At 34.6% G+C, this 27,872-nt stretch overlaps 1 protein-coding gene across 1 annotated transcript; it reads right to left on the bottom strand.

Moving 5' to 3' along the window:
• Positions 1–6,371: 6,371 nt before the first annotated feature.
• Positions 6,372–7,462, bottom strand: LOC133804828 (PLAT domain-containing protein 3-like). The gene is made up of 2 exons (XM_062242950.1): positions 7,304–7,462; positions 6,372–7,209 (listed from the first exon to the last, which is right to left on the bottom strand). The coding sequence occupies exons 1-2, from the start codon at positions 7,373–7,375 to the stop codon at positions 6,724–6,726; spliced, it is 558 nt and encodes a 185-aa protein (XP_062098934.1). The 5' UTR covers positions 7,376–7,462; the 3' UTR covers positions 6,372–6,723.
• Between the last annotated feature and the right edge of the window lie 20,410 nt (positions 7,463–27,872).

Genomic DNA, 27,872 nt, shown 5'->3' with positions numbered 1-27,872 from the left:
CATCTTAGCCGTTGGATCCAATGCTTGATCAATGGTCAAGAAGGGGGCTTGGCACTCGCCTTGGGATCCGTGGAGCACAATGATAGGCTCATATTCACTCTCAAAATCTCATAATAGTCTTCAACTCCAAAGTGTGTTTTTCTATAATGACAAAATGAAGAAGCAAGCTAATACCTTGCGGGCATCCCAAAAACATCGCACCTTGGAGTCTACCAAAGATCCTGAAGACCCTCTCGTAGACTGGGGGGCAAGTGTGGATGCCAAAAATCCACCAAGGAAAAAAGGTCCAATCCCTTATTGGAGTAAACTGCTAAGGGGGACCGAAGGCATCAAGTACGCGATAAAGGTAGCAAGTTATTACGTGCCGCCAAGAGGCCACACATTTGCAAGGCCCTAGGCCTCACGATCATTCCATGCCAATGGGAGGCAAGAATTCCACACCGATAAAAGGTCCAAAGCAATCAAGTCTAAAGCCCCGTAAGGCCCACTCGCATTGCAAGACTATCAAACAAGTCATCAAGCGCCTCGCGCCTGGGTCTCGTGGAGACTGCCTCGGCCACACCCAGTGCTTGGGTCTCGCGGAGACCACCTCAGCCACGCCCAGCGCCTCACGCCTGGGTCTCGCGAAGACTGCCTCGGCCATGCCCAGCGCCTCACGCCTGGGTCTTGCGGATACTGCCTCTGCCACGCCCTGCGCCTTGCGCATAAGGCCACATACTGCTTGCCAATGCATCCCTAGCCAAAGGCATGCCTCGCCATAGGCCCATAAGCCTCGCCGTGTGAGACAATGTGCCTTGCGCTCAAGGGTCCATGCAAGACCCCATGTCTTTCCTGGATGGAGACCTGCGAAAGGCGCCTTGCCTCGTCATATGAGGGGAACTAGAAAGGGCCCAGCCATCATTCGGTATCAAGCTGGAATTGGTGAAGGTAGCTAGGTATGTTACTCATGATGGCGTGCAAGCTCTCCCACACTTATCTAGATACAAGGGAGATGGGAGAAGAGATGTGTCTTGGAAACGTAAGAAGGACCATCAGGTACGAGACATGCATACGGGTACGAGAGGTACGACCTTGAGGAAGATACAGGCGTGACTCTGACATTCGTATCCGACAAGTAGTGGTGGTACGAATTAGTACGAGACGTGGTGGCATGACCTGCATGCTTCTAACCATTTATCAACATCGACACCACAACCATATGCTCCACCACGAATTGTGCCACTACCATGACGACGTACCCAAGTACCTTCTTGTCCCTTGGGACCACCTTGTATCCAAGGCCATTAGAGCCAAGCTATAAATAGAATTCCACCTCTCAAACTAAGGGGTTGGAAAATTCATTGTATACTCAGTCTATTAAGTAATATACGAATGTTTACTCCATTGTTGATCTGCATTTATTTTTCCTCAAGTCTATTCTAAGTTTTTATCTAGCTATCTTCTTACTATCTTTGAGTTTTCCGACCTAATATCGTTGACGAGTTCTCACCGTCAACAAATACGATTTAAAAATATTAAGATCTAATTGATACAAATCAATTTTTAGGATCTAAGTGATATGAAATATAAAAAATAAAGATTGAAGCTAAAAAAAACCCAAAAATAAAAAACAACTATTCGACTTTATAATGCAGCGTTGAGCTCTAATCAACCCGAGCTCCATAATAACATGTATTCGACTGATCACTTCACCATCTCGGTATTCCTGCCTATCATTTCCGAGCAATTGTAGTCTTCCATAATCTTCATGTATATTATTAAACATATTTAACTTTTGTTACTCAACCAGATGTCTATACTAAACTAATTCTCTATTTGCAATAAACTAAATAATTAGCTCGAAAAATAGGCATAACATCATTAATTTTTCACCAAAAAATACTAGAATAGATATAAATTTTTAATGCAATTTTACAGTTATGAGTGCTAATAATATTATGAGTAATTTAGAATTCTTTATGTTATAATTTCTTTTGTCAAATTATTAAATGTAGGTCAACAATCATCAATATAAATCAGTTTTCATTACTTATACATCTATATTGATTTATAATTTAGGAGTAAAAAAATGAATAAATTTGACGCATACGGTTACACTAATTTCAATTTAAAAAAACTCAATAATGAAAGGTATAATTCATGGTAAAAGCAAAAGTAGTCAAGAATAAAAATAAATAATTTTATTATCTTAGTGATATTTGATGAAAAATAAAAATTTAGAAGGATAAATTCATACGAAAAGTATATATGTCAGGAGGTAACAGAAAAATTATGTTATTATTTAAGGACATTTGGAGACAAATATAAAAAAAAAATCAAAATTGATGCAAAAATTAAAGAGTAAAATGATTAAATGTGTTGAATATTATTAAAATGTAAGATACTTTAATATATATACCACATGTTAGGCATGTAAAGAAGAAAGTATAAATTAAAGTGAATAATAGAGTGTTGTTGGCTGTCCTTTAATATATGGAAGATGAGTGGTGTGTATTGATGATGATATTTGAGAATTATCGGTATATGTGGAAGTGGAATGATGGTGTACATTAATAGGTTTGGTAAAAAGAAAATGACTTGAGGTGTTGATTACATTTCAAATTAAGAGCAGTGTTATAAATATGCATTTATAGTGCCGAACAACACCTTATATTGATTACATATCAAAATCATGGTAGTTTCATATATTTATAACACTAATCTTTAGAGTTATCATTCAACAATATTATGACTTGTTAAAACCTTCTTATGTAAAACAAGATCAAGAGTGCAGTATATTTTGTTTTTAGCCAAAACTAAAAGATAAAAAAGAAGAGAGAGAAGAGAGTACAATGTCAATGTGTCTTTGTACCCCTCTTGTGTCACTATGGATGACTCTGTATATTTCACATCTTATCCTGAAATATCTAGAAGACTAGAATTGGTGCATTCAATAATACAATTTAAATTCCTAAAAAAAATATTGAATTCATTACATACATGTACTACTCAAATGCATACATTATAACATGGTATTCAAATGCACGACCCCTTTTTTATTTATAAGAATAATTCCTAACCCAATACAATCCACAAAAAAATATTATTGAAATTTATAGATTGCTCAAATTAGAAAATTTATACCACTATTGTGGTGCCCTAAAGTAATTTTTGCACACTTTAATATAATGTTTTAAGTTTTCCATAATCAATATGCTGCAATGTAGATAACCTTACATAGATTTAAAATGCAATTCAATATTGATTATTTGAACATACAATATTAATTTAAAAGGTAAATAGGAAAATTTCTCCTAAACTATGACATCTATATAGCTTTGCCCCCTTAATTTTTTTCGTAGCGAAAATCTCCCCGAACTATATCAACTATTGTAAATGTGCCCTTTAGAGCATCTCCAATGGAGTATTAAATTAGTAACACATTGCTGAAATATAACTCATTTTACAAAAAACTTGCTCAAATGGTGTGCCAAAAGTTGTGCCAAATTTGACACATGCTAAAAGTTAGGCCAAATTTGGCACACAATATAGCATTGTGCATAATTTGCATCACCACAAATGCTACATTTTTTTATTTACTTTTATGCTATTTTTATTATTTTTATCTATTTGCATTAAATGTTATACTTTTTATCTTATTATTTTATTATTAACTTATACTATCGACAATAAAATATAAAGAAAAATGATTATTTTTTGTATATTTTCAATAAATATCAAATTAACATTAATGAAATATTAATTTTTACAAGAATTTTTACAATTGTGCATTGAGGCATAATGCTATAAATTGTGCTAAACATATAATATATTGACTTTTTGTGTCAAATATAGCACATTATTTACACTTCTCATTGGAGATGGTCTTATATTGCATTTTATTCTTTTTTCTAAAACACTTTACTCATGTAGCATTGATGTTGCGCTAATATGATAGGATTGGACAGGATTGGACAGTCCTAATAAGCAAATACATATACATACATACATACATACATACACGGTGATATAATGAAAATTTTTGAAAATATGAATGTGCATTTTTAGAACTAATTTTTGTATGTTTAGTGTCAATAAACTCGATTTTGACTAACTTCAATTAGTTAAATAAACCATTGTACTGTAACTATACATGCGACATATGGCTACATATCAATCTGCTTAAAAAAATTAATATAATGTAACAAAAGGGACATGTTTGCAATAATTGTCATAGTTCAGGGAGCATTTTTGCCACAAAAAATAGTCTAAGGGGCAAAACTCTACAAGAGTTATAGTTCAGGGGAAAAAATTGTTATTTGTCCTAATTTAAAAACTACTTGTTTCTAGAAATGACATAGAGATGAAAAATTAAAAATTAAGAAGAAATGATCTTAATAATGTTGAGGAAAAGTTTTACAAAGGAAAATACTTATTCATATTAAACTTATAAGAAAGAAGTTTATATTATTTTGTATATTAAACATAATAATTTTATTATTAGTTGCTTGATCAATCGATTAAATAAAAAAAAACCCTTATTTTTTTAGGATAAAATAATAATATAACTTATTGTTGACGCGGTTTTTCGCCGACAGTGGATTAAGAAATCCAACAACAGAGATATTAGTGTTTTATTTCTAAATCGTAATTAGTCAAATGAACAATATCTCTAACACTCACACTTTAATGTGTTTCAGTAGTTAAAATCCACATAATTCACGAGACAATCTTATTACTCTCTTTAAGGCTCTGGATGAAATTTTTCCCTACAATTTCAGCAGAGTTTCTGCATATCAAGAAGCAGCCCATTTTTCTATCAATTCCCCTGATATTTATAGAGGGTTTTCCTGGACAACTTTGGGTAACCGTGTGCATAAATATGGTAAATAATAAATCAGAATAATCTCCCATTTACATAGGGATATGATTGCCTATGGAATTTACATCCGTTATCTCGGGTAACAAATGTGTAAAAAAACCTGGATGTCGAAGAGCTAACGGAACTTGACACGGGCCAAGTTCAGAGTATCTAGAAGTCGATCTAGCCATCACGCATCTCGAACTAGGTTATTGGCACAAGAGACGACCTGTTTGCTTATTTAGTTCGTGTTTATTTTGGGTTACAACACTTATGAACGTGAAGTACGTACCATGTGAAACTTTATTTAAGTATTATGAAGAAGTTTGTTCTTGGTGCTTGAGTACCATATATTATTAGGTTTATACATTTTTGGTCTTTGTGTTTTGTCTCATTACTTGTTTGGACCCTGTGCTTTGACAAATTCTTTTTTGGATCCTGTGTTTTGTAAAATTGTTCAAATAGACCCATAAACTCAATTTAGATGAAGAAAAAATTGAATATAACAATACAATCGTTAGGTAAAATGATTTTGTTTTTGTATTAAATTGTTAGTTTAATGAATTATTTGTAATTTTAGCTCAGAAAACTTTGACCAAAATCGAGTTTAGAGTTTTATTTGAATCATTTTATAAACACACATAGTCGAAAAAATCAATTGTCAAAACACAGAGTCCAACACAGTTAATTGAATAAAACACAGAGTCCAAAAAATATAAATACTATATTATTTATGTATATGCTCATTTCATATTATAACTATGTACAAAGAAAATGATTAATTTCTCTTGATCTATTATGTAATACATTTTTCACCTCCATATATTGGCTTACTAAAGAGTACAGAGAGAGTAGAGATATGAGCATAAGTTGTGTATAATAATAAAATCGTATATGCTATATGTGGTAGTAATTAAATGTGTAAAGGTTAACAAAAACAAAGGACGAAGCCTACAAAAATCACATTAATGTGTAAAGGTTACAAAAATAAAAATTAAATGGTTAACAATAACAAAGAATGAAGCCTACTAAAATCACATTAATGATATTGATATATTGATTATAGAAAACATTTAACTTTATCGTGTTATCATATATGGTAACCCATTATTACTATTAATAAAATGTTTTGCACTGTTTTTTTTTTTTTTTATAAAAATAAATGGTTTAATAATTATTTATTTGTTTTTTTCATTTGGCATGTGAGCTGGTAGATTGATGATTTTTTCTATTTCGTGTTATGTATATATACTGGAAGAAAAAAGACATTTTTCATATAAAAAGTTCCAACTACTCACAACAGCCCCTTTTTTAAATTAAAGTAAATGGTGATTTTTTTTTCATTTTTATTTTAAACAATTAAATAAAGGAAAAATATCACTTTCATTTTCCACGACCACAGAGCTCCATATTAAAAAAATCGACATTTATGGTGATATTAAAGATTGTCACGACAAAATTGTTTAATTAATTTATTTAAATATATCTAAATAAGCTAATATTCTACCGACATCTAAATTGAAAACAAAAGTTCCACCAGTCCAAAACTGCCTCCATTTATTTTACACATTTTATCAGACCCAAAATAGCCGAGTACAGGTTTAATACAACAAAACCCACAAATTCCACTTTATTCATTATTAATTTTTTCTCTTTTTCGGGATCGGAAATTACACAACTCAGATCCATCTGGACCATCTCAAAGTTAAAAAAAAAAAAAAGAAAAGAGAAAAGAGAAGCCAATTTCGGGTCTCTAATCCAAACCAAGAATAACATTAACCCAACTATCCATAACAACACAACCAAGATCAGTTGTAATAATTTACTCTCAAACTGGCCTACACTAACGCCACGTCCAAACACACCCCTTATATATTTCCAGCTCATACAACGGAAGTCAAAGCATGATGAGAATGATGAGCGGTGGTCTTGATCTCACGTCGAAGGCTGTCGTAATCGTTGGGGCAGTAGTTTCGGATAGCGGTCAGCTCATACGGCGACGTATCGGTGGCGAGCCACTGCTCTATCGTAAAGAGCTGCTGTTTACAATCGATGTGAGCCCCTGTGGTTGTGACCTCCAGGTAGTTGCAGTACCACCCGTGGTGAGGACCCGTCCCGTCGGAGGTCAGGTTCAGAGCGCAGATCGGGGCGGTCAAGCAAGGACCACGTCCGCTGAAAATGTCGAGATTGCCTCTCTCAAAGTAGTTGTATCCGGGACCCATCAACCCGCCCCAGGACTCCAGATCACTGATCTCGACCCCGTACCCATTTGAATCGTAGAGTCTGACCGTCATTTTTGAGTCCGTACCTCCCTTTAGAACCGACCCGGTTCGAATATAGATGGTGTACACGCAATCTGGATCCGAATCCTGCAAAAATATGATTCATCATCTCAAGCTCGGAAAGTATACATTAGTAAGAAAATTAACGGAAGTTATTACAGATTAAGAGAGAGAATCTTACAGAAGGTACGGCGATGGCGACGAAGGAAAGAGTGAGGAGGAGAGAGAGGAAGAGAGTACTGCGGAGTTCCATTGTCAGTAAAGTGGGGGAGTGAAGCTTGGTCTGGGGTTTGTGTATAAGAATAAAAGTGAATAGGGATTTATATAATTGATTGGATTTAGAGGATGATGATGATGGGGATGACTTTTCTTGGGTTATGATCTGGTGCGTGCGTCCTTTAAGATTGGGCATACGTTGCAGGGTAAGCATAGCTTGCCACGCGTAACCTCTCTCTCACTCGCCTATTTAACAAAAAAAACATTTGTGATAAAAGTACCTAGGGTTTGTAAAGGGCACTCATTTACAAAAGGAAATTTTATTTTATATGCATAACATTTTAATGAAATTTTTTATATATATTACCATAAGTTATTATTCTAAATATACGATAATTTTAACTTTTTAAATAAAAATGTCTATTACATTCAAATACTCATTTTATCTCTTAATCCAAACTTTCTCTCTCTAACATCTCTTATTCTCTCACTCTCTCTAACATTCTAATATTGTAGATATAAAAAAAATACCAAAATTTTAAAAAAATTAATCTGAAACTGACATTTGAGTGAAAAAATATGAATCTCCAAAGTTTTCGTCAAATTTCAGTATAGAGCATCGAAATTGCATCGAAAAAGCATCGTTTTGGATAAAAATCAAGTTTTCTTGGTTGCATCGAAACATCATCGATGTACAATCGATTTTGCATCAAAATACCATCGATTTGGCATCAAAATACCATTGATTTTGCATCAAAAAGTCATCTTTTTGGTCAAAAAAACAAGTTTTCATGATTGCATCGCAACATCGAAATATCATCGATTTGCATCGAAACATCATCGATGTACTATTGATTTTGCATCGAAACACCATCGATTTTGCATAAAAAAAACATCGTTTTGGCAAAAAAAACAAGTTTTTATGATTGCATCGAAAGAACATCGAAATACCATCGATTTTGCATCGAAAAATCAATGGTACATTGATGATGTTTCGATGAAATCATGAAAACTTGATTTTTATCCAAAACGATGCTTTTTCGATGCAAAATCGATAGTGTTTCGATGCAAAATTGATGGTACATCGATAATGTTTCGATGCAAAATCGATGGTGTTTTCGATGCAAAATCGATGGTGCATCGATGATGTTTCGATGCAAAATCAATGGTATTTCGATGCTGTTGCGATGCAATCATAAAAACTTGTTTTTTTGGCCAAAACGATGACTTTTCGATGCAAAATCGATGGTGTTTCGATGCCAAATCGATGATATTTCGATGCAAAATCGATGGTACATCGATGATGTTTCGATGCAATAATGAAAACTTGATTTTTCTCTAAAAACGATGCTTTTTCGATGCAATTTCGATGTTCTGCATTGAAATTTGACGAAAACTTTAGAGATTCATATTTTTTCACTCAAATGTCGGTTTCAGATGAGTTTTTATTTTATTTTTAATTTTGGTATTTTTTTCGAAATCTACAAGATTAGAATGTTAGAGAGAGTGAGAGAATAAGAGATGTTAGAGAGAGAAAGTTTGGATTGAGAGAAAAAATGAGTATTTGAATGTTATGGGTATTTTTATCTAAAAAATTGAAATTGTCATATATTTGGAATAGTAACTTATGGCAGTATATTAAAAAATTTCACTAAGTTATTATACATATAACATGAAATTTCCCTTTTATTAGTCAGTAATTACATTATTCTTATTTCGTTGTACTCTGAACTGACTGACCAATCAACACGTGTCGTATCACTTCGTGATTAATTCAAATCATAAATATTTTTAAAATTGAACTTTAATTGATTTTAGAACAAAAAATTAATTAAAAATATATTTTATATTAAAAAAATAATTAAATATATTTTAAGATAAAAAACCAAAATAATAATAATTTTTTTAAGAAAAATAAAATAAAGACATTTTTTTCCTTTTTCTTTTTCCTTCGTACGACTTCTTCTTCTTCATGAGTTCTCATCTTTTTTCTTCCACCCATTTGTGCAAGTTTTAGTCGTCGATGACTAGGGATGCACATTTTTCCTATGGGGACGGGGCCCTGCGGGGACCTGCTCCTAATGGGGCGAGGAATCTCCGTCTAAATGGGAAACGGGGCGGGAATGAGGATAACTTTCAATCTCCGAATGTTAAATGGGGCGGGGACGGGGATAACACTCCCCGCTCCGACGAGGCACCGTTTAAATTTTTATAATATTTTATATGTATTTTATATCTTTATTTATGTGTTTTTGTATTATAGTAGTAACTTTTTTAATATTTTAAATTTTATTTAGGATAGTGTTTAATATTTTAAATAATAAATATTATGCAATATTTTAATTTACATATAATTTATGATTTTTATTTTAAAATTTATTTTTTAAATAAATGGGTTCCCTGTTGGGATTCCCCGCCCCAATAGGGGATTCCCCACCCCATCCCCGACGGGGAATAAGTGGGAATGGGGTGGAGACGGAGATTAGAAATATAAATGGGGACGGAGGAGCACTCCCCGCCAATTCTACAGCCCGTGTGCATCATTATCGATGACAGAAGGGGAAGAGACTCATGTCACAGTTGAGATCTTTCTTCTTCAAGGCTTCACCTCCGCCTCTTCATTTTCTTCTTCAACGCGAGAATTTGGGCATGGAGGACCAAGGCAGAGACGACACCTGGGATGGGTGGAGGAGCTCTTCGCAGGAACTTCGAAGCTTTGACTAACGGTAGAGCAAATCTGGTGAAAGAATAGTTTCCCCCTTTCTTTCTCAATCTCTTAGATTTTCTTATGATAAAGCCAGTTTTAATTTTTGTTTTTCTAGGTTTGTATGATGATGATGTGATATTATTTTTGTATTTGATTGGTATTATTACACGAGTTTATCTTATGGTATGATTGCAGGGGAAAGAAAATGGATCAGTGTTATGGATTTGAATGTTGATGGTCGAGGAAAGAGTGAGAGTGAGAAAGAAGGTTGATGATTTATTTATTTTATTGAAAATATGCTTAATTTCAAATGCGTTAAAAAAAATTATTTTTATTTTTGTTTAAAATCTATGTAATTTTATTTTTGTTTTAAATTTAAATGGGAAAACTTGATAACTGCCCATTTTTAATATTAGTTAATAAAAACTAGCTAAAATATTTATTTAGTTAATTTTTACCCACTTTTAGAGGTAAACTGACCAAACTATCATCTTCTTATTACACTTCAAAAGTGTTGAGTTTTATGCCCGACTAAAATTATGTTGAACATGTAATGCGATTTTATATTGTTAATAAAGTAGTAGAAATCATTTAGTTTGACAATCGTATTGCTTACTTGTTTTATTTTATGATTATTGAAATAATACAAACATTTATAAAATCTCAAATATATGTATAGTTACAATTAAGTGACTCGGTCACAGTGGATTATAATCTTAAGCATATGTTCAAAGTATTTTGTCCTAAGATTAAAACAGATAACTGGATTTTTACTAATTCGGTAATCTAAAATAAGATCTACCTACACATCTGGTGTGATGTCCTATCCAGAATATTGACCAAGTAGATAAGATCAAATATATTTTGTTATATTGGATTAGACTAATATTGATTATTTATAAGATAAGTAAGTATCGTTATTATCTAATCTAATCATATCACAACGTTGACCATACGTCAATTCAATCTTAATTATGAGTGATTAATATTCTGTTAATTGTATTATTCAAGTCTTTTGATTTGTTCGTTACCAGCTTACCCTACGTACTAACTCATACTTACATATTGGAGTTTAGTAGTACAATTGAATGAGAGTATTTATCATAGACATGAAATCTATAGCTTTTGTTTAAGAAGTGAAACGATGATTTCCTTATAGCTTGGTTCAAGTGTTAAATAATAAAATACTCATTTCTATAATTAAGTTTATAGAAATATTATTTCAGGGAACTTTGTGGGAGTTAAGGATAAAATACCAATGAAGGGTAAAATAGTCATTTGCACCTGTCTCATTAGTAGTTCATTTATAGAGGGTCGAATGATGGTTGTGGTTATAACAATAGATAACATATTTACATTTGGTGCAAAGCGTTCTATGAATTCAAAATTGCAATTATGAAATAAAGTAGTGTGAATAGTTGTTAAATAAACTTATGGTAACTTATTGGAGTTTGAGTTCATGGGTCCATGGTCCCCATGTCATCTCTTATCAAAATAAACCAAGTAGTCTTGAATAATTAATTTAATTATTAATAATAAAAATATCATACTGACTAGGTCAATGGAAATAAATAATGTTAAATTATTTATTGATATTTTGTGAGAAAAGAAATAGAAGTGCAAACTCTCAAAAAGAGAGTAGTATAGTCAATTTGGACAATTTTGTTAATATTGATAAATTGGTATTGATTTTAATAAAATGAATTAAATAAAGGTCAAAATTATAATTGGTTAATTTTGACAAGCATTTAATTAATTATAATTATTAAATAATTAAAATAAAATGAGAAATAAAAACCTATTTTATGTCCTAGTTAATTGCCTATATATACTAGTGTTATAGAATGCATTAGGCCAGATGAGTTTGACAAGGTAAAATTTCACTCCTAATATTTTATACCTAACTACCTACTCTTTCTTAGTTTTCTCTCTAGGAATTTTCTTCTCATATGTTGAGACTTGCCCACACAAACATTAGGTTATTTTAGAGAAAGACTTGGAAGACTGTGTTATTGTTTGAAAGTGGTTTGGATTCCTTGCAATACCTAGCATTCAACAAAGACAAAATGTTAGGGAATCCAAAGGGTGTAGTTTTATTCTGTTGCGTATTCATAAGTGCTCTAATATCTATTGTGCTATTTATGAATATCTATATGAAAATCACATCTATGCATGCATTTATATTTTCTATTGTATGTTATTTTGTGCAATAGGGAGTATGCATATATACTTATATATAAAAAAAAATCTTATACCTGCCTTCAGAGCCAAGTTGCTAGTTTATATACATGTATGTGATATTTTGACATGTTAGATAGGTTAATTAGATGGTAGCATAATTGTTTGCATGTTTAAGTTTTATGTATGTGTGATGCTAAAAGAATATTGTTCATGATTTTTGTATGTTTAAAATTGTTTATGTGTGTTTTATTTTGTTGTATAAAACCCATAAACTTTGTAAATAAAATCAAAGCTTGAAAATTGCACAAAAATCAATTTTTTTGGAGGATTTTTTGTTTAGCCTATGAATATATATATATATATATGTGTGTGTTGATGTCGTTTTTTGTCAACTTAATTATGTAGAGCAATAAACAATGATTTAGAGTAAATAGAATAAATCAGAGATTAAGTGGTTCAGCAGTTAAAATCTATCTACGTCCACGAGTTACTGTTATTATGAACACTCTATCAAAGTTCGGATGAAAGCAATTTGGCAGAGTTTCTTCTCCATACAAATTTGTGCGTGAATACAAATGATCTAGTCCAAGCTATTTATAGACCTAGTTGTAGGAATATCTTCCCCCCAATTCAGGGAAGTTACAATCAAATGTTTAAATTAAAATAAATATCCTAATTAATAATATAAATAAAATGCATTAATTAAATAACGATCCCATAAAAATAGGGATTCGTTACACGATGTTGATCAATCTCAAAGAAATAGGGATTTCTTAACAGCTATCCCGTGTGATAAACGCGTCATCGAGCTTGATCGTCGCCTTAACGTGCTTTCGATACCAACCAAACTTCGAGCTAACCATTCTAGTTGTTGCCTCCTTCTCTCTTGTTGAGTCGATCGAACTCATCCCTCAGAGAAGGTTGGTATGTTTGAGCCTACAACTCATGCTCGAACACTGATAGAAGATCTGGAACTGTTTGTCAATTTATACAAGTGTATTGCCAACACTTATTATTCCCGAGTCTACTCTTTACGAGCCTACATTTTGAGGCAATTTATTTAATCTCGAAATTTGGGTGTAACATTTTCCCCCTCAAAGGTGTTGGTTTGAATCCTCTGAGAAGGAAACTTTTGAACTTCACTTTCGAAAAACGTGCTCACCTACCGAACTCGAGTGTGGACACGTGCCTCTAGGGGATTGCATACCAAGAGTACTCGAGTACTCTTTTCTCTGGTACGTCCTTTCCTATTCCTCTTTTGCCGCCAATTCTTGAAATTATACGTGGTCCATCGGATCACGTTTTAGCCCAAATCCATGGCTCAGATTTCCCTTTGAATATCACCTTTTTTCCTATTTAAACCCCCTCTTCACCTTCTTCACCTTCACTTTTACATTTCAACCTTTTAGAAAAGAAAAAACACGCACCAAAGCCTTAATCTATTGCATGTTTTATGAAAAGAAGAAAAAACCAGACATTTAAAAAATTTCTCAATTCCCTACTCGATCCCTTTTTGAAGGCAAGTTCCCAAGGATCTCCTTACACTGTCATTACTAGTTGACTCTTCGATTTCCTAATCAACTTCCAACGTGTAAGTTTTCCAATCTTTTATTCATATTTTACACATAATTTTCACTGGTTCTTGCTATATTCTGGAAACCTTCTTTGTAAAATGAACTTATTGATTTGTATGGATTTATAGTGAATAATGATCTATTTAGGAATTTTTTTTTTGATAAAAATAGATAAAAATGGCACATTTTTTTAGGTTATGGGGTAATGTGTTATAGGTTTCCTGTAGTGTAAGAAAAAATGTTTTGAATTAGGGTTTTAGTACACATATCTCGATAATATCTCCTTTTTGGGTAACTACCCATTTTTTCCTAGAAATTTGGAATACCCCAAACTGAAAAATAACCGCCCCACTGTCGTGTGGGTCCACTCTTGATGCCCCAAACTTTTAATAGCTCGGTCCTGGCATTTCAATTAATCTCGCTATTTCGAGCCTTCAAGCTCGATTAATGCGATCTTGTTATCTCGACCTGGGAAACTCGAGTTATCAAGACCTAACTTTTTCCACTCTTTTTTAAATACTAGGCCCTCACCTTTTTCTTTCTTGTTAGATGTCACAGTCTTCAGAGAATCAGTGGGGGCTCAAGCTCGCGTTCCTTACCATCTGCCATCTCTTAGAGCTGAGTCTCCATTTTCCCGCAACCAGTAGTTGATACATGAGGACAAGGAATGTCTCAAACGGGAAGATATTCGATCCCACTTTCGACGTTAGACTGACGAATTCGAAGAGGGAAAAAGGAAGAGGCTACGATTTGCTGTGTATCCGGACCCAGACCCCGAGATTCGACTAATCCCGCTAGATCCCAATTGTAGGGTCACAATAGCCTTTTCCCCTGGTGAACTCTCATTTAGCTTCATGGAGAGCTCATCAAATCAACCATCCACACACATAGCCCCCAAAATCCCTTCCGCCCCAGCCTCAGAGGACTCTTTCTTCGAGGCTGAACATTACCAAAGTTCTGTTACTTCTACCAGATAAATTTCATAACTCTTAGCTTATCAAGAGCTAAAATTAATTGGGAAACTAGTGTGTCGGCCCGCCAGCCCTGATGAAAGGAGCTGTGTTTACTCCACGTGAAAACAATTTTGACAAGAAGGTCCAGCTTGCAGCTTGGAGTCGGGAACACATGCGAGCTAGGGCATTGCTGCCTCTGAAAGACTATTTTTGAAACTTCACCGACTACATCAGTATTGCCCTGTTCCAACTTTAGTCCAACTCTTATAGGGTCCTGACAGCCCTAAGGTCGTTCTACCAAGAGATGAAGTGGGATGGCCCTTCGGCACATGAGATCCTGTATCTCTTCTGCCTCAAGAGTAACTCTTCTCGAGCTCACGGTGGTGATAGATTCTACTACCTTTCGAGCTACCCCAAGGAGAGAAGGATGTTCGAGGACAACCCTAACCATCCTCCCAACTTTAAGACCATCTTCTACTGGACCAATGGCCTTTGTCCATCCAGATTATATTCCTTTCAACGAATCCGTAAGTGCTTTGCCATAATTTTCTTCGATCTTCTTAATAAAATCTATTTTTTTTATACCCCGAGCTCACACTACTCATTTCATTCAATTTGCTCAGCCAACTATTACCACCCACAACCCACCAAGGACATGAAATACCACCAGGAGGAGATTTTCAAGCTCCCCTATGGTCGACGGTCCCTCAACTACCTCCTTCACGAGGATAGGCTTCGACGGTGCGGTCTCTTGGACGAGGGTGATTCTACAGACGATGTCGGGATTCGCAAATTTGTGAGGTGGGAAGATGTCCCATTACTAATGGCCAAGCTTCCCACTAGGGGGAAGCATGTGAGCTCACACTCACATGAACCTATTCCCCACCCCGTCGACCCTTCGCCTCGATGAGCTTGTCTGATGGAGGTAAAGTCGTGCTAGACCTATCCAAGTGATCTCATACCCTTTTTAGGCAAGAACCTAATGTTGTAGTCCTGTTTAAAAATCCCCAGAACAATTTTATGGTATGGTCAGGAGTAGATCTTAAGGTTTATAGGTTTGATAGTTGGTTGGGGAAATACCAGACAATGTACAACCTCAATGAGGTTTGGGATGGGATAGCAGTCCAATACGGGACTAACGACTATAGGGATCTATCTAGGATGTCCCCTACTTTAAGGGAGGGACCCCCTTAGCCTCGTCAGAAGATAGGGGGATTTCTTGGGCCCCGGGCTTGAGCTCAAAGGAGTCCTCCAGTTAGGTTCCTTTTACTTTGCCATTTTCAATGTTATACTTATATAGTTTCTCTTTTCCAATCATACTCAATCTTTTTTATTTTTTATTTTTCAGGCGAGATGGACTCAGACCTTGACAACATCCTCGGGATGCCCCCAAGGCCCGAGGCAGCAAGCGGGGGCCGCGTATCCTCAAAGAAGGGTACACCTCCTTCCAAGGCTGCAAGGGTTACTAAGGACCCTCTTTTGGCAACCTCAAAGGCTGCCCCTAACGAGCCAAAGATCAAAACTCCTCCTTCCACTAACGTTGTAAAGGTGATCGAGGATCCTCCTCTTACGACCTCGAAGGTCGTCGCAAGCAAGCCAAAGACTATGGCACCATCTCCCCGAAGCAAGAAGACTCCACCTCCTCCCAGCGCAGTCCTTTTTGGGGACAAAGGCAAGAAGGTCATAGATCTTACAGCCTCGAAACCAGCGGGTGCTCCGACTCCAACCGTGGTCCGCAAGTTTTGCGCCACGCCACACATGCTAGAGTATCCTCTGAAAAACAAGGGTGGGACCCTAGGGGCCGACTTATGCTTGGACTTGCTGTCCTAGATTGGCCAATCACGCAGCAACCTTGATGCCAACGTGTGGAGGTTTCTGAAGGGAGATAATGTTAGGAGTATGTCATAAAAGCATGTAAAAGACATTTTTTATTTTATTTCTATGAATAAATAAATACAATGATTTATTATTGTTATATTTGGATTATTAAATTATTGTTTGAATAATTTTGTAAATATCAGAAAAATTCCATATTCATTATTGAGGATGTGATCTTGTATTAGTACGAGAGAATTAAGATCACATGAATGAATAAAAATAGTCAACAACAACAAATTAAAGTTAAGGAATTCTTTAATTAGGGTTGTAAGTACGGTTTGCTGAGTATCATGATGTGGAAAGACATCTCGGTAAAGGTACTTTATATAATATGATTATATATGACATGGACCGATATGAATAAAAGTCTTTATCCAAAAACCATTTAACAATAAAGACTTGTAATTCATATCATAACTGATGATCATTTATAGATCAAGCTAAATCCTGAGTGTTCATGAACTCCTGTTCATGTTTATTAAATATTTTGATTCATTCGTTAAGGTCTCTTCAAAGAATGAGGCTAATGACTTTTGTTTTGGAGATTTAATATCATGGATGGCTGGGAACATGTATCAACAATACGGAATCTAATCTTTCCTAACGGATCGTATATTAGTTCCCTTAAGGGTTAATTCTGGAACTGAATGATTTTGAGCTTAAATCTATAATTAGATTATAAATTAATTATTCACTAGTGAATTAATAGTACTTAAGGAATAAGAAGCAACTTAGAAAGGTAAAATGGTAATTCTTCCATTCTAATTTATGAACTAATTAATTAAAGGGTTGAACTATTGTAAGATGGTTATATCAATGGACGACTTAAGATAAGATTTTTGTAAAAGTATATCTATAACATAAAGAGTGCAATTATGAATTTATAGTGGAGAAATATCATAATTAATAAATTAACTATAATGATTAAAGAGTTTAATCATTTAATTTCAATTTATTGGAGCTTAATGTTATAGGTCCATGGTCCCTGAAATGGCTCAAACAAACAGTGACAAAGGTAAATACAAATATGGGCAAAAAAACTTATTTGATAAGTAAAATATTTTTCTATGCACTAAACATAATTATTGTATAATTACGTGTAATTAATTAATTGAGAATTAATTATTTGATTTAACAAAAATATAATTAATTTTGAATTAATTTATTTTTGGGAATTTTGGTATTTAAATAATAATAAAAATTGGAAAAAATCATATGCCTTCCCTGGCATGTGGTACACGTGTAGCACAGTGCTACACACATAAGAAGCTCTTGGTAGTTTCTTAGTTCCACAATTTTAGTTATTTAAATATTAAATAAATATTGAGATATTGTAATATGATTAAAATATTATTATTTAAACATAATCTGATAACTGATTGGTTATTTTTAAATTGTTTAAAATAACTAATATTTTATTTTTAATATATTGAATATATTAAATATAGGATATCAATTTTTCAGAACGATACTTTTTCAGGGATAAAAAATATATCGTAAAATCTTTCTAAGAGAAAGAGAATAGTGATACAAGCATAGGTCACTGTTCTTCACAAACTTAGGTCCAAACTTTATCAGATCTCATGTGTTGAGAACATCTGATAAATAGATTTTGCCTATTATTTTGTATAGCGAGCCCACACTCGTTCTTTGTGTGCTGAGAATATTTTAGAAGATCTTGGTGTGAGATCTCAATGATTTTTTCCATACAAAAAGATAGCAGCAAGGAAGGACTTGAGGTAATTTTCTATTCATATCTTTGATTCAATATATATATATGTATGTGAAGAAGTAGATCTAGAAATATTGTGGGATTAAATTAACAATTTTGATTGTTGTTCCGCTGCGTATAATCTCTGATTTGATCTATAAAAACCAACAAATAACACCACTGCCCTCTTCTATCAGACCTTGGAGCTTGGGGTTTCCGTAAGTCTACTCTATTTTGCTCCTTTTTTTCACAGTTGTTTCTCCATTACTAACTGTTATTGTTTTTCCCTCTAAAATCTTCTCGGATTCATACGCCAGTGCTCCCTTCTCTCCTTGAAGGTCGCGACTGTTGAGAAGGTTGTCAACGAGGCTCACTAAGCTCGAATCCTGGTTGAGGATAATCTAAAAAAGGCCTAGGGATGCTAGATTAGGGCCAAGGATTCGCTCAAGGAGGCAAGGGAGGCCCAAGACAAAGCCAATATTACGCTTCGAGAGGCTAGGGAGGCCCAAGCCAAGGCCGAGGACACCTTCAAAGCCTCCCAGGGCAAGCTTTCTTCTTATGAGGCCGAAGCAAGTCATCTAAAGGCGAATCTTGACACCAAGACAACTGACTTCGACACTGCCAAGGCCGAGATTGAGTGCCTTACGGAGGAGAAGAGCACCGTCTATGAAATCCTCGAGGACGAGAAGAAACACATGTTCGAGGAGTTCATTGCGAAAAAGGATTGGGAAACCGACCGAGCTCTATTTCGCATGTGGCCACTTAATTCCGACATCGACACCTCATTCTTGATGGACAAGGAAGAGGAATTTCTGGCCAAGTGGGGGCTCGATTAGCTGAGGAAGAAGTGACGGGCACCACCTTGGAGGCAGTTGGCGAGGAGGAGAAAGGAGAAGAAGCTGAGTCTGCTTCTTCCAGTCAGAAGTGATTTTTGTTTTACTAGGGCTGGGTCCCTTATGTTTTGTAATTAACTTTTTGATGCCCTCGGGGCAAAGAAATTATAACTCAAGCTTGAGTTATTTGATGAGTTATATTTTAATGGTAGTTTTTTATGCTTAAATTTCTTTCTCGAAATCTTTATGCATATTATCTACATATAACTTTGTGTTATTCTTACGCATCATACTCCAGGTTCATAATATTTCAAGCATACATGAACTTGTTTTTATATTTGTTTATTTATACAAATATTGTTGTGCTTAAGTTTGAATTTCCATATATTCATACATAGTTCATTCGATTGCACATTTTTCGACTTCGTTATCATCAAGGTCGAATGTTACTTTTACCACGTATTTTTGTTAATAAATACTTATTGGCATGTAACCTCATTAGTCTAGTTATTTCTTGCTTAACTATAGTAACTTTTTCTCATCCTCAAGAATGGTCTCAAGGTTGCGAGATCGAAACTAATTTGCAAAAATTTCCAGCTCTGTCTCAACCCATGAATTTCATTGGTTTATCTTGAATTCCAACTTTTAATTGTGTCGATTAGAGTTTGCTGGTTTGTTCCAGACTTGTTTAATCTGTGTTTGGTTAATAATCCATACATTGTTATTAATTTTATTTTTATTGATGTTATATTTTTGAGCCTATGGTATGATTGTATACCATTTATGCCCCCTTAATATCCTACGATTGAAAGTTTAGGTTATTGAATTTTGAGAGCTTGCAAAAAATATAACTATACAAATATAAAATTGGAATAAGATTCAGTGATTTATTAATGAAAAATAAGAATTAAGTACAAGCTTGGTTACAAATGAATAAACATCATTCCTACATTACTGGTAATAAGTTTGTAAATGTTCACCATTCCAAGCTCGTGGAACCAATTCTCCATTTAACCTTGCTAGTTTATAGACACCAGGTCGGATAATGGATTCAATTTGGTAGGGTCCCTCCCAATTGGGCCTGAGCACACCTGCTGAGGGGTCTCGTGTGGGAAAAAAATACACGCCTAAGCACCAGATCTCCCAATCCAAATGTCTGCTTCAAACCCTCTTATTGAAATACCTTGTAGCCCTTTTCTGGTATGCGACATTTTTAAGTTGGGCTTCATCTCATTTTTCTTCAATTAGGTCTAGCATTTCTTCGAGCTGAGATTGGTTTGAGGTCTGGTCGTATGTTCACATCTGATTGTTGGGATTTTGATCTCAATGGGCAGTATAGATTCGTAACCGTAAGCCACGGAGAAGGGTGTGTGTCATGTTGAGGTTCGTGTTATTGTTCTGTAAGCCCATAGGACTGGTGGTAATTCTTCTAGCCTTTTTCCTTTAGCTTCTTCGAGCCTCTTCTTAATGGAGCTCTTCAAAGTCTTGTTCATAACTTCGACCTGACATTTTCTTGTGGATGGGCTACTAAGGAAAACCTCTTGATTATCCCATTCTTTTCACAGAACTGTGTAAATAGTTTGCTGTCGAACTGGGTTCTGTTGTCTGATACTATTTTCCTTGGTACCCTGTGTCTGCAAATTATACTTTTTACCACGAAGTCCAAGACTTTCTTTGAGGTGATAGTGGCCAGAGGTTTGGCCTCAGTCCACTTAGTGAAGTAATAAAAAACAACCACGTCATATTTTACTCCCCCTTTCCCTGTTGGTAGGGTTCCAATGAGGTCGATTCCCCATACCGCGAATGGTCACAAGGAGCTCAACATGGCGAGCTTGGTTGGTGGAGGTCGTGGGATTGAAGTGAATCGCCGACACTTGTCACAGTGGTTGACATATTCGAATGATTTTGCTTTTACTGTAGGCCAGAAGTATCCTTGCCTAATTACCTTTTTTGATAGACTATGCCCCCCCAGTGTGGACTTTGCAAAATCCTTCATGGATTTCTTCTAAAAAAATTCTAGCTTCGGGTGGAGTTACACACCTTAACAATGGCATAGAATATCCTCTTCTATATAGTCTCCCCTCCATGATAGTGTACCTTGGTATCTTGTACAATAACTTTCTTGCCTCGTTTCGGTCTGCTGGCAAGCTCCCGGTTTCAAGGTAGTCTATTATGGGGGTCATCCAAGTAGGCTGCAAGTCTATCATGTTAATGTCATCCTCTCCAGACTCGAGTATGCTCGGTACTAGTAGAAATTAGACCGGTACCACATTGAGTGTATCCGCTTCCTTGGTTGTGGCAAGTCAAGCTAAAGCATCTGCATTCGAATTCTGTTCCCGTGGAACTTGTTAAATCGCTTAAAACTCGAACTGCCCGACGGCTGCTTTGACCTTAACCAAGTAGGCTACCATTTTAATTCCTCGAGCCTGGTATTCTCCTAAGACCTGGTTGACAACCAACTGGGAATCACTATAGCAGTGGATGGCTTTTGCTTTTAGCTTGGAAGCTATTTGAAGTCCTACTAATAGTGCTTCGTATTCAGCCTCGTTATTTGATGCTTTGAAGCCAAACCATAAGGCTGAGTGAAAATGATTTCTTGCCGGAGTGATTAAGATAATTCTTGCCCCTGATCTGTTCTCGTTCGAAGACCCATCGACGTAAAGTCTCCACAGCTCACGGGCTGGGGTTATGACTTCCTCATTGGTGATTCCTGTACATTCAACTATGAAATTCGCCAAGGCCTGTCCTTTGATCATCGTTCTCGGGTGATATGTGATTTTGAACTGCCCAAGTTTGACAGCCCATTTTAATAATCTCCTATATGCCTTAGGTTTCGACAATACATATCTCAATGGTTGATCAATCAACACGTGTACAGGATGCGCTTGGAAGTAAGGTCAGAGTTTTTGAGATGCATGTATGAAGCACAAAGCTAGCTTTTCCATTAATGGATATCTCGACTCTGCCCCCAGTAACCTTTTGCTGACATAATAAACTAGTTTTGTACTTTCTTATCCTCTCGAACAAGTATTGCGTTGATGCATGCTCGGTTGTAGCAAGGTATAAGTACAATATTTCCCCTGTGATTGGTTTGGATAAGATTGGTGGTTCAATGAAGTATTTTTTAAGGGCTTGAAAAGCGAGCTCGCACTCGTCTGACCATTCAAATTTCTTTCCTCCTCTCAAAAGATTAAAGAACGGAAGGCATCTGTCTGTAGATTTCAATATGAATGTAATGACCCGACTATTTCTAAGACCTCGGACCATTAAAAACTACTATAACATAGCTACTAATTTGAATACATACATAAGAATTAACATAACTTTATTTAAAACCCAAAATATTGTACCAAATACAAAATAAGGTAAAAATATAAAATGTGATATGGTATGGGATCCCATTGTTATAAAACACAAAACATAAACTTTAAATCAATTGGTTAAAATACTAAGTGCGAAAATACATAAAACATAATTTAAAAGACTTTAAACAATGTCATCCTGGATCTTCCAGCAGTCCATTCAATCCATTCATCCTCAACACTCATGCTAAGCTGCCGCGAATCCTTCCCGCCTTCCATATTCATTTTCTTGCATCATTCTAAAAAGAAATGAGCCTAATGCCCAGCAAGGAAAATCTACTAACAACATATATCATAAACATAAAACTATATCATAAACATAAGACTATATCATAACGTAAACTATAAAACATATGACTATAAAAATGTATATCATATATGACTACAATATTAATGGTCATTAACTCATTAATATGGCATGTGATAACACCATCTAGGTCCTCTGTCTACTAATCGAGGTAGGTTAGATCACACGGTAGTATATGATAACCCATCTAGGTCCTCTGTCTACTAATCGAGGTAGGGTAAATCATAACTCTAACCCATGAAAATGATAAAAATTATTGGGGCTTTCTATCTAAGCAAGTCATATGCCCAAGGACTACAAAACATATACATATCATAACATAAAATATTATAGCATAAACATATAAACACATATAATCTAACCTATTTTCCTTACCAAAAACTGGGATATGGAGACAAGAACGGGATTTGGAACAATCCTAAACCAACAGTAAGAATGGTGAGATTCTAAAAAATAGAGATGAGAAAGGAGATAACTAAACCATCAAGAAGAAACTTACCAAAAAGAAACCTTAAGTTCAAGGAACTTATACACCTAACCAAGAATCATAAACAAGAGTTAGGATCTGAAAGAAAATAAAAGAAAACTAAAGAACCATGAAGATCTAAACTTAAGGATAAGAATACCTTGAATGATCTTATGAATTGATCTAAACCTCGATACCGAAATCTCACTATATCTCACTTCCCAAGTGTTTAGAAAAGCTTAGAATGATAAAAATTTTAACCCAAAACCCAAGTGTTTCTCTCTATAGTAACCTTAGCATCTTGGAGGCTCTGAAGAATGCTTGAATGAGTGAAGAAAATGGCTGAGTACTAGGTCCTATTTATAGAGTTCAAGGAGTGAAACTAACCCCTTTTAGAATGAATAAATAAATATAAAATGAAAAAGATTTGAATTTTTTTCAACAGATGCCCATAACTCGGTCAAAATCGTTCAAAGGCAGGTCCAAGTGGTTAAGGCTGTTTTTAAATTTAAATCCACAAAGTTTAAAAAATGTGAGTTGGAGCCGATATATCACCCCCTATAGGCGATATATCGCCTCCCCTATATTCCCGAGCCTCGTTCGATCGTTCGTGCGAAGTTGACGTGTTTTCCGTATCTCCCGTAGGCGATATATCGGCCCCTGTAGCTGCGATATATTGGCATACATTGATATATTAAACACGTATTTGCACTTTTTTAGCATACTTTGAATTGAATAAACAACTTTGAATGAGTCATAATACGATCCTAACAGCTCATGGAAGGTTCTAGAACTTCTAGATCTTTCATTTAATTAAACTTATTCATAAAAATACTTAAATCCTTAATAAACATGCATATGACAAGTGTCACCATCTTATTAGTTCTATCTAAACTTTAGGTTATAATAAATGACATCTCTATAATCAGCTATATTAAACAAACCTTATGTTATAATTAATATTCTTAAACTATAGGTTAACTTATAAAATCTACAGGTGTTGCTATGAGTCCCCAACTAAGTCCCGGCTTGAATCAAACCTTATGTTATAATTAATATTCTTAAACTATAGGTTAACTTATAAAATCTACAAGTGTTGCTATGAGTCTCCAACTAAGTCCCGATTTGAACCAAAATCCACGAAACTAACATACTTAAACTTTGAATGTCTTTATGCTAAGTAAAATTCTGGGACACTACAATGAACCTACTTAAGGCTGCCATTCGTCTAATTAAACTTTGAACGTCTTTATGCTTTTGAGGCCAAGGCATATCAATTAATGCCTTTATCTTATCCGGGTTTGCCTCTATGCCCAAGAAACTTTCTCGAAGATGAGCACTTTTGTGGATTAAGTCTCATGTTATACTTTCAGAGTATATGATAACTTCATTTTAGGGTCATTTTAGAAGGTGCTTTTTTGGTAATCATGAGTTTTCATGTGTGTTTTGTGCAAGATTACGCTTTTGTTTGTCTTTGTTGTAGGTTGGTCTAATGAATCACGAGAAAAATGCAAAAAGAAGCGAAAATGGTGGAAAAACAAGGCTTTTGGCGGTTATTGGACTAAAAATGATACGAAGGATGTTTAAATGGCGTTTTTGATGAAGAGATGAGCTTAACGATCTAATCTATGAAAAAATTGAACTAAAGTCGCGACTTGGATTTATGAGTCGCGACTCAAGGTGAAGTCAGAGGCGCATATGCTTGCTGGAAGGAATTAATGTCGTGACTTGAGCTTACAGGTCGTGACTCAAGAGGGAAACAATGACTCATAAGGGGAAACGTAGACACGGGCCGCGACTTGAGAGTCTTGAGTCACGACGCTTGAAGACTTTACACGAGAAGGAAGGGCCCCAAAGCAAACACGGGCCGCAACCCAGAGAAGGCGAAGTCGCGACCCGCACACAGAAAAAATCAGATTCTTTTATTTTTTTTACTATAAATTTGTATTTAGGGCTTAATTAAGTCATTAGGTCAGTTTTTAATTACGTTTTTAGATACTAATTTTGTTTCTTAAGCTAGAAATTCTATAGTTTTATATTTTTCTTTCTTCTTTAAGTTTATGAATCTTATGTTCTTAGTGATTTAGTGTTGTCTGATATGAACTAAACAATTTTTATCTAGGGTTTAATGTAGTCACTTGGATTTCTATCTAATTGAATTATGATGTTCTATTGATTTGTCTTTTCTTTTCTAATCTAATCTATATAATGTGTGTTTAATGCTAGTAAATACTTGATCACTATTTGCTTGATTTAATAATTTTGATTCAAAATTTGAAAGATGAGAATTGAATATGCTATCATTATATAGACATAGGTTGCATATTGGACGAAAGTACCTGTATGGCTTGTGTAGTAATTATATTTCCATGCTTAATGCCTTCTATATGTTTAAGTTTATCACAGAGATGTAGAAAACCTGCATATAGGCTGAGATCTTATATCTTGAAAAAGAATAGGAATCAATCTATGTTAACTTACTATTAGAATAGAAAGAAAGAAATCTAGAATTGATTAAGACAATTAGTAGAATGAAAAGTTGATGAAATTAACACCCTAAGACTTTTCATAGTGATTTAAATCTTTTAATTAGTTGTTTTTGTTTAAAGTATTTCCAAATTTAAAATTAAATTCAAAAATCAAATTCTTAGTTTCCAAATAGAAATTTAAAGAACAATTAGTGGTACTTGGAAGATAGTCTTCTAGGGAACGATACTTTACTTATAATATATTACTTTAATCGATTACGTGCACTTGTGTATATATATATTTTCATGATCAAGTTTTTGGCGCCGTTGCCGGGGACTTAGTTTCCAATATCATAGTTAATTGTTATTTGTTCTAATTTGGTATTTTTAATTTTTATTGTTTAATATATATTTATTTGGATCAAGGCTATATTGTGTTTCAGGAATTGTTGGTATATGCGAGGAAGTACACAAAAGGAAATTATACCAATAGATCTTGAAATTGAGAAAACATGTAGAAAGAATCGTAAGATAAAGAAGAGGCTGGACTTTACCATGGCTGAGAACGCAAATAATGTTGTCAACAATAATGAAAATATGGGTAATGCATCTGAAGATGATCCACCATTAAGGAATTATGTACTCCCTACTGTTACGGGGATACATTCAAGCATTCGTCCTCCAACTGTTGAGGCTAACAATTTTGAGATAAAACCCTCAATTATTCATATGGTGCAAAACTGTGTACAATTTGGGGGGTTACTGTAATGATCCAACTACTCTAGACTTTGGATCATTAATGAAAACTATACATAGGCCCTAATCCTTAATAGAACTTACAAGTGAAAAGATCATAACTTTATTAAAAACTTGAAAAAAGTAAATGTTAAACTTACATAAAATTTAAAGTAGGATATGGGATCCCATTGTTTTAAAAGGAAAACATAACATAATTGTAATTAAAAGAGATTACATAAATAAGTGCGGAAAAATACACATAAAACCATAAGTAAAGACTTCATCCTCGAATCAAAACTCTCGGCTCTTTGAATCCATTCCACCTCAATACACATTCCCCAAGCTTCCAAGAACCTTTCCCGCCACTAAAGCTATTTTCCTGCACATATAAACAAAAAGGAGTGAGCCTAATGCCCAGCAAGGAAAATCTAACATATAACCATATACATAAAATTCATAATGTAACATAAAACTTATCATAACACTTATGTCACATACATACTATAATGGCCATTATTACTTGGGGTCCCATAAACTAAATAAGTCATATGCCCATTAGATTAGTGGGGCTTCCTAGCTAAGCAAGTCATATGCCCCTAATCTATTTGGGGCTTGTTAGTTGTACAGGTCATATGCCCAAGTCTACAATTATACATATTATACCATATTTCATAACACATAATCATAAGATAACATATAAATCATATAACACATAAATCCTATCCTATTTTCCTTACCAAAATTACCGGGATATGAGGACAGAGTTGGGACTTTGGAACACTCCTAAAAACCATAAATGGAAGGGTGAGTATACTAAAGAGAATGAGATGAAAAGAATGGAAGAATTATACCATTGAGAATATACTTACCAAAAACTTATGTGCAAGTTCTTAGATTTCCTAACCAAGAATAAAGAATAAGGTTAGAATGCTGAGTAGAAGACTATGAGAACTTAAAGAAAGTAATACCAATTGAACTAGAGTGTGGAATACCTTGAATGCTTCTATAGTCAATCTAAACCTTGAACCGAAATGCTATAAAACCTTACTTCCCAAGTGTTTGGTAAGCTTATAGTGATCAAGCTTTATAATTCCCAACCCAAGTGTTTACACTCTCACAATAACCTAGCAACTAGCAGCCTCTGAACTTAGTTTGATGAATGAATAAATGGCTGGGTACTAGGTCCTATTTATAGAGTTTAGGAATGAAAAGATCTTCATTTAACTTGAATAAAAATAATGGCTTTTTAAGTGAAAAACATTTGAATTATCGTTCAGCAGAGGTTGAAGACTCGTTCAGAAAGATGCTGGACTTATCAAGAGGTTGAAGATTTGAATGGAGAACATTTTCAAAATG

Source organism: Humulus lupulus, chromosome 1, assembly GCF_963169125.1.
Source record: "Humulus lupulus chromosome 1, drHumLupu1.1, whole genome shotgun sequence".
Classification (NCBI taxonomy): domain Eukaryota; kingdom Viridiplantae; phylum Streptophyta; class Magnoliopsida; order Rosales; family Cannabaceae; genus Humulus; species Humulus lupulus.
Note: the sequence above shows the minus strand (reverse complement) of the source record. Positions and strands in the feature narration are given on the sequence as shown.